Genomic DNA, 8,958 nt, shown 5'->3' on the forward strand with positions numbered 1-8,958 from the left:
TTGAGGACACACAGGGCGTGTACAGCCTTGACACCTGTGTCGTGTCTTCCTGTCTTTGGCCCTGTCACACAGTGAGCACCGCACCGTGGGAGCCCTGCTTTCCGCCATCACTGTGAGACTTGCTTGATCATCCCTGACAGGTAAAGGAATGTTGCAGACTGTGTTGATCACAGTTTTGATGGTTCTGGGAATCCTTGTGTTGAACATCTTCTTTCCTGCCCATGCTTTGATAAGGGCCTCTGCCATATTTTGCATATAGAAGCGTCTCTCAATTGGTTTAGAACCTATTGTCTGCTGATTTTCCTTATAGATTATCCACGAGTTGATTACACAGGAATTTATCATCCCATAGAAAATACTCATGGGCCACCTGCTTGTCTTGCGTGAAACTGAGTATATTGCACACATTTGATCGAATGCATCAACTCCACCTTTCGTCTCATTATAAAAACAAATGATCTCGGGCTTGCCATTGGGCATTATGGTTGGCTGTGTGTGCATTGATGATAATAGATACACCAACTTCTTTTTCGTTCTTGAAGTGTCCTTGCAGTATGACACCAACGTCATGTCATTAACGGATGAGAATGCACTAGAACCTACCATCCTAGTTCTTGTTTCTTTCATTTCCTGGGGAATTTCTTTCTTGTTTGCTTTCACAGTGCCAACTAAGATCATGCCACAGTTGTGTAGAAGATCAGTGACCAAGGGCACAGAACTAAACCAATTGTCGGTGGTTACGTTTCTGTTTCTATTGTGGTAGGGTTCTGTAAGATCCTTTGTGATCTTATGACCAACGTTTATGCCACCCCGGGCCTGAGGTTGTGTGTCTTCTTTCCCCAGGTAGGGTATTGCTCTCAGCATGTACTTGCTTTTACTGTCACATATAAGGAAAAGTTTGATCCCATATTTTGCTGGTTTGCTAGGAATATACATGCGGAATGGGCAGTTTCAATGGAATGCCAGCAGCTGTTCATCCACTGTAACTATTTCACTTGGGACGTACATTTTCCCACAGTTGTCAATAAAGATGTCCCAGATAACACGAATAGCTGCAAACTTGTCCGTTGTCTGTCTCTGAGCTCTCGTGTCTTTGTCATCAAATCTCAAACAGCTGAGAAGGAAGCAGAAGCGGTCCTCTGACATGGCTGCACGATAAATTGGTGGGCCGGTCTTGGAGCTAAACATTTCCCTAGTTGTCAGGTGGTTATCCCTCTGGCCACCACTGAAGATCAATAGTCCCAAAAGTGCACGTATCTCATCCGGTTCTGTTAGGGATAACCCTCCTCTCCGGTTAGTATACTTGGCTGCCCGCTGAGGAATTATTTTGTTGGTCCATTGCACTATCTCGTTGATAATATTATCTCCAAAGAACAAGCTCAAGGCTTTTTCTGGGGTGTCTGCACTCCTTGCCTCCGGTGTTGGTCCTGAGGTGATAGGACCAACAATGTTTCGTGCTGGTGTCCTTACTCTACTGGATGACTGTGGTCGACAATTCCACCTATAGCCAGACTTGGATGTCACTGTACTGGTTCCGAAGTCATGCATTCTTGTAGCCTTGTCTTCTTCATTAGCATTGCTCCTTCGTCTTCCCCTGGCAACAGGAGGAGGCACAGCAGGGTCAGCAGAGGGAGGAAGAGGCACAGCAGGGTCAGCAGAGGGAGTAGGAGGCACAGAAGGGTCAGCAGAGGGAGGAAGAGGCACAGCAGGGTCAGCAGAGGGAGCAGGAGGCACAGCAGGGTCTGCAGAGGGAGCAGGAGGCACAGCAGGGTCAGCAGAAGGAGCAGGAGGCACAGCAGGGTCAGCAGAGGACAAAGCTTGTGTAGCACCTCCTCGAGCAGCATTACCACGGCGTCTCTTACTCACCCTACTTACAGCAGGGGTAGCAATAGAGGTACCAGGGGTAGGAGAGGCTGGGCGGTGGACAGAGTGGTGCATTGAGGCTAGGGAGGGGGATGGTAGAGAGTCGTCCAGGGGTTGGTGGGGAGTGGAGGGAGGGTGAGGCCTGACGTCTATTTGGCTGGCAACACGTGGCTTGCGAGGTGTTGATGTAGTTAGTTTTCTCTTTCGGGCCCTACTTTGAAAACATTGTTCATCCATAAACTCCTCACTACCATCATCACTGCTAGGTGGTTGTTCATAATCTTTGTCCATATCTGAGTCATCTTCCACCTCATATTCAACATGATCAATCTCACTTTCATCATCACTTTCAAATATTGCACTCACATCTGTTAAGCCTGAATTGTTCATTATTTCATCTAATTCTGCCTGAGAATAAAAAACTTTCTTTTTTCCATCCATCTTTCACAGTTTATTATGAGTCTTTATCTACTTAGTTTATCTAGTCACTGCTATACTCTGATAACTCAGAAAAGAGATTATTCAATGCCTGAAAACATAAAAACATGAAAATACACAAAGAACTAAAAACATTCAAAACACATCAACACTGCACTGGGGCAAAATATACCCAAATGTTTTTATTGTTTATCCCTGCAATTGGGAACAATATACCCACGCATAGTATTTTAACACTGCACTGGGGTATAATATTCCCACACATATTAGTATGTTAAGACTGCTGTGGGGTATAATATTCCCACACATATTAGTATGTTAAGACTGCTGTGGGGTAAAATGTACCCACACATATTAGTATGTTAAGACTGCTGTGGGGTAAAATGTACCCAAACTCCCCCCCACACACCCCCACAAGTGATTAATCACAGAGACACTACCTCCCTCCAATAGACCTGACAGGAAACTGAAGCTACATGGCTGTTAAGCTTGCTAAGTGGCCAGACCACTCAGCAAGGATAAAAGAAAAATGGCGTGGGTAAAATATACCCCACGTCCGTGAACAAGGGTTAAGGCTGTTTAAATTACTTTCCTAAGTATCTGTTTAAGTGAATAAGTATACATAAAGTTTAGTTCAATATATATATATATATATATATATATATATATATATATATATATATATATATATATATATATATATATATATATATACATATAGTTATACATAGATATAGATATAGATATAGATATAGATATAGATATAGATATGTACATATATATATATGTATATATATACATATATATAGAGTACATATATATATAATGGATTTTGAGCAAAGCGAGAAATCTATTTATGGGTGAGATAGCCACGTCGTCCTGATGGAAGGTTCCTTCAGTAGCTTCCTAAGGGTATATTTAACTACAGTGGATATTCCCAGAGAATTAAACGAAAGGTTATCACATAATTCTAACTTTTGGTGCGAGTACCCTAAAGGTTTCCCTTTAGGATATCGTATATCAACAGGGGACGCATGTATTAACACGCCATATAGCTATCTGCACCCCATATAGAGTTAACACTTCGATATGGAAAGGTGGCTGAGTAACTGAGGAGCCGTTCCAAAGTTACTCTCATACATGGCTACTTTTGGTACTCGAGACATAAACAAATGGGCGCCATTGTTAAATGACGTCACGTCCGTCTTATTCTTACGTTCAGTTCCTACCAATCTCCGCGATACAGTATGTCAGGGAGGGTCCTGGAAGGCTGAACTGGAACAGACGGGTAGGTCCATCAGGACGACATGGTTATCTCACCCAAAAATAGATTTTTCGCTTCGCTCAAAATCCGTTTTTTGGGCTCAAGCCATGTCGTCCTGATGGAAGTGTACCAGAGAATTAATGTATCGTGGATTTTTCCCCAATCCAAGTGCCTAGGTCTTCAAACGATATTCCTATGGTCTGGCGACCGTGGAGACTGTGACATCCTTGTTAGATGTCCTTACCAGAGGTTCTATGATGTTCTGGCTTCCTGCCCCCCTGGCAGGGGAGTCCTGGTGGACAAGAGGGATATCTCGAAGTGATCAGTTAAAGAACTACTCACCTGGTGGAGAGATCATGCCGGTCTCGGAGACAGATTGAAAGTTCATATTCGTATAGGAACATTATCAAGTCATTAGGTGAATATACAATATAAGATACTTATATCATTCTCATTATCATTAGAGGAAAGAGGTAAATGAAACTATAACAATCATATATTTCTTAATAAAGAATAGGAGCGAAAGGAGACGCACATGGTAAATAAAATAGACATTTTATTTCTAAGTTTGCAAGTAATTATAGAAATAAATTACAATAATGATTGTAGAATTTATTTACAATAATAATAAATAATGTACATAGAATTACTGAAGAGATGGTGATCTTGAGTCTGAAAAGGGAAAAAAAATTTGCCTTTAAACACAAGTTCCCGGGGGAACGCCAGTCTTTTAGAGTTCAATTAACACTCCATGCTCGAGGGCATGTGGCACACGTGCAAAAATTCTATGACATTTGACCTTGATGAAGAGCAGTCTATTAGAAACACTAAGTATCCATTGAATCACTATGTATCACGATAGGGTCAACACAGGCACCCGTAGAGTTAGAGTCCCGAAATAACTCACTGTTCAATGCAGATTTAAGCAGCAGGTTTCATTACACTACCTGCGGCTACCACAAATCGTTTCACTTCGTGCACCTGTTTCGCATAGTGCTTCAAGAACACGCGCGATGATTTCCAGCCCGTAAAACTCCTGAGGCTTTCAAAATCCATTCCTTGAAAGAAATTCAGGGAAGAGGCGACTTTCCTAGGATCGTGACCTGCGGGTGTACTGTCAGGATCCGCTCTGCGAATGAAGTAGGTGATTTTCGCTCGTAGTTGTTTCAGTGACAGGTCACTACCCAAGGTTTCTCCTTTGAAGAGTTGTCCTCCACCGAATTCTGAAGTTCTTCGAAGATAGACCTTAAGACTCTCCACTGGGCATAGAGAGACATCTTCCTACAGGGGGCAGATTCTCCAAGGGCCCCATCTCTTGGTGGGTAGTTCATTCTTTGCGAGAAAAGTTGGGTCAGTTAAGAGGATAAGTTCCCCCATGTCGGCGAACTGTATCTGGCCCTCTTTTCTTGATAATGCCACTATTTCACTGACTCGGGCTCCCGTGGTGAGAGCAAAAAGGAAAATAACTTTTTGAGTCAGGTCTTTCAGAGGGCAAGAATCGTTGTCCAGACTAGAGCAAATGGAGCACCTTATCCAGGGACCAGGAGATGAGTTTTGGTGGAGGTGCTGGACGTAGTCTAGAGCATGCCTTTGGTAGTTTATTGAAGATTTCGCTGGACAAATCAATCTGGAAGGCGTATAGGAGTGGTCTAGTCAAGGCCGATTTGCAAGTGGAAATCGTATTGGCCGCTAAGTCTTGTCCATGAAGGTGAATGGAGAAGGACATGCAAAAATCAATGGTGATTTCCGTAGGAATTTTTGCCTTGACGAAGGAAACACATTTTCTCCAGGAAGACTCGTATTGCCTTCTGGTAGACTCTGTTTTGTACTCCTCGAGGAAGTCTAAACTATTCTTCGAGATCCTAAATCTTTTCTTCACGGCTAGGGAGAGAAAATCATGAGATGAAGGTCCTTGACTTTCAGTGATGAAGCGAAGACAGTCGACTTCGGTACCTGTTGGGAGAGAACTGGGCCCAGCAGGGGGATCAGCTTGGGCTGCAGCTCCAGGACTAGGGAATACCAATTGCTCCGGGGCCACTTGGGAGCCACTAGGGCTGCTGTCCCTTTGAAGAATCTCAATTTGGAGAGGACTTTCAGCAGAAGGTTGGGTGGGGGGAACAGGTAGATCTTGGACCATCTGTTCCAGTCCAGGGACATGGCGTCCACTGCTTCTGCATTGGGGTCCTCGTAAGGGGCTACATATCGAGGAAGTTGATTGTTGTCGCTCGTCGCGAAGAGGTCGATCTGAAGTTCCGGGACTTGGTGAGAGATGAAGGTGAATGATCTTGCGTCTAGGAAGCATTCCGACTCTATGGGGCTTGTCCTTGATAGAGCGTCTGCCGTCACGTTGCGGAATCCTTGTAGGTGAACTGCAGACAAGTGCCATTTCTTCCTGTCCGCCAGACGGAAGATGGGTAAAAGCACCTGATTTATCTGGGACGATCTCGAGCCCTGGCGATTGAGACATCTGACTACCACAGAGCTGTCCAGAGTCAGACGGATGTGGATCAAGGGAGGCGGGGAAAGTTTCTTTAGGGTGAGAAGAACCGCCATGGCCTCCAAGATGTTGATGTGAAACGTCTTGAACAGGGGAGACCATGTTCCTTGAACCTGCTGTTGGTGGGAGTGACCTCCCCAACCCTCCAGAGAGGCGTCCGTGTGGATATTGATCGATGGAGGCGGGTGTTGAAGAGGGATGGACCTTTTCAGGGCCTTTGCTTCCGACCAGGGCTTTAGAAGTGAGCGAAGTCTGTTTGGAAGCCGTCTCTTGAGGTCTCTTCGAGCAATGGATGCGAAACGTCTCCAGACTCCCGCGGCATCCTTTAGCTGTGCGCGTAGCACTGGGTTTGTCACAGAGGCAAACTGTAGGGAGCCGAGAACTTGTTCCTGTTGGCGTCTTGAGATCTGTTTGAATTTTAGAAGCCTCCTGACAGACCCTGCTATTTACTTCCTTTTCTTCAGTGGGATGGAAAGGCGGTGTGACTGAAGGTCCCAATGGATTCCTAACCATTGGAACTTCTGAGCTGGAGTGAGGCTAGATTTCTCGGTGTTTATCTTGAAACCCAGATGTTCCAGGAACTGGGTGACTTTGTTGCAGGCTCTCAGACAATCTTCAGGCGATGTCGACCAGACTAGCCACTCATCTAGGTACTCCATCACTTGGACGTCCTGAAGACGTAGCTGTTGGACGATTGCATCTGCCAGCTTGGTGAAGATTCTTGGAGCCACGTTGAGCCCAAAGGGCATGGCCCTGAAGGCGTAGCTTTTTCTTTGGAGTCGAAATCCTAGGTAGGAAGAAGCGTAGTGGTTCATTGGAACGTGCCAGTAGGCATCCGCCAGGTCTGTGGAGACCGTGTAGGCCTTGTGAGGCAGTAGGGCCCTTAGTTGTTGAAGAGTCAGCATCTTGAATTTGTTGTTCGCAATGAACTTGTTGAGAGGGGACAAGTCGAGAATGACTCTGAGTTTGTCTGAGTCTTTCTTGGGGACACAAAAGAGTCTTCCTTGGAACCTGGTTGACTTTACCCTCTTGATCACCTTCTTGTTCAAGAGTTCTAGGACATATTCTTCCAAGAGGGTGGTCGACGGTTGGAAGAATTGCTGGAAGGATGGGGGTGGTTGAGTCCAGCTCCAGCCCAGGATCGAAGGTCCAACGATCCTGGAATTGGCGGAGTCTTCCTCCCACCGGAAGCACTTCATTGCTTCTGGTGTCCCGAGGGTTTACCACCTCGGCCGCTAGCTCCCCTTCCCCCTCTGCCTCTAGAGGGGCGGCGAGACGAATCTCTGCCGGAGCCTCTGCCAGAGCCTCTACCTCTGGGACGAAAAATAGTGGAATGTTGCTCGTAGGCAGGGGTGAAGACCGGTGACTGCGACACCACCGGTTGGGGGACCAGTTGAAAGGTCTGCTGTGGTTGTGCGACCACTTGGGGAGTAGCGGGAGCCGGACACTGGCGTCTTGGTTGACGTTGCTGGGGACTAGGCTTGGAGGGTTTCCTCTTAGGCTGAGGGTCTTCGTCCTGAGAGGACTTCATCTTTCGGGACATGCCCCACTTGTGGAGAAGGTTCCGGTTCTCCGTGGTGGCTTTGTTCACTATCTCTTTCACCAAGGCTGACGGGAAAAGATGTTTACCCCAGATGTTGGAGGAAATCAGTCTCCGGGGTTCGTGTTTCACAGTCGCATTGGCGAACACGAACTCTCTATAGGCTCTGCGAGCCTTAACAAAGCTATACAGGTCCTTTGTCACAGTTGCTAGGTGTGACTTCGCTAGGACCATATACAAGTCTGGGACCCTAGTGTCCCCGGCCATGACTTCTAGCTGTATCTGATGTGACAGAGAAGCGGCAAGTCTCTCCTTGGTGTCCTGTTCCCGACGAAGGAGATGGTCGTTCAGTTGTGGGAGGTCCTCGTTGAACTGGTGACCAGCCACATCAGGTTCCAACTTCTCAACCGTAAAGGTGAACTGGATATCTTTCCAGTACCTATCATCGGGGGGAAGAGTGAGGGAGAAGGGTCTGCACTCTTCCAGTGCAGGGCAAGGTTTACCTTCTTCCACCGCCTTCATGACCGCTTGGAAGGCCTTTTCTACAAAGGGGAAGGTCGCAGTAGCTGGATCAATAAAGGACGGATGCTTTTTGCTCAGTGCTGGCATCTTGGAGTTGGTGAAACCCCGACTCTTCACTGAGTGAGCCAGCATGGCTTGGGTCTTCGCGAGATCGAACACGATCACTTCCTTTGGTTCGGTCTCTTCTTTTGAGGCTGGTTCAGACCTGAGTCGGACATAACAGTCCGGATATGCCTCAAAATTCGGGAAGAATTCCACTTCTTCCAGGAGGACAGAACCAATCTTCATTCACGAAGATCTTGCCAGTCATGATTGGCATATGCTCGGCGTACCTCCATGGGTTAGACTCCGAGCAGCTAGGGAGGTCCTTTACCGAGATCTTCTTCGGTTGTTTGAAGCCGATGAGAGTAGTCCGGAACTGCTCCTGAGTCTCTCTGAGCTTCTTCTCCATAAGGCCTTCCAGCATCTGGAAGACCTCTTGGGTGGCGGATAGTAATGTTTCCGAGGCGGTGGAGGTAGAGGGAACGGGTTCCTTGGTCAGTACGGGATTAACCGGGGGTGTTGGAGCGACCTCAGTCTCCGAATCAGGGTATTCCACCTGATCTTTCTCATAGTCGAGCTCTTCGCCCATGAGGGTCTTCCCCGTACCTTCGGACACCTCCGACATACGTTCCACCTTGTCGGAATCGATGTGACACGTACGAAATGACTGTGCCATAACGATGTCAGGTTCGACCACCAATTGGACGGTGGGAGTCTGGTCTTGAGGGATCACAGAGTCCTTGGATGCTTTCGGAAAAAGCAAGGCCTTCATATCTTCATTTGGAAGATAAG

General features: G+C 46.7%; 1 protein-coding gene across 1 annotated transcript in view; it reads right to left on the reverse strand.

The window, feature by feature from the left end:
* LOC137615570 (piggyBac transposable element-derived protein 4-like) overlaps positions 1-936 on the reverse strand; it is a 972-nt gene extending 36 nt beyond the window's left edge. Inside the window, exon 1 of the mRNA XM_068345459.1 lies at positions 1-936. This exon is cut by the window's left edge and continues 36 nt beyond it. Within this exon, the coding sequence (XP_068201560.1) occupies positions 1-936 (936 nt within the window).
* Positions 937-8,958: the final 8,022 nt, after the last annotated feature.

The sequence above is a fragment of the Palaemon carinicauda genome, chromosome 2 (assembly GCF_036898095.1).
Source record: "Palaemon carinicauda isolate YSFRI2023 chromosome 2, ASM3689809v2, whole genome shotgun sequence".
NCBI classification, from domain to species: Eukaryota; Metazoa; Arthropoda; class Malacostraca; order Decapoda; family Palaemonidae; genus Palaemon; species Palaemon carinicauda.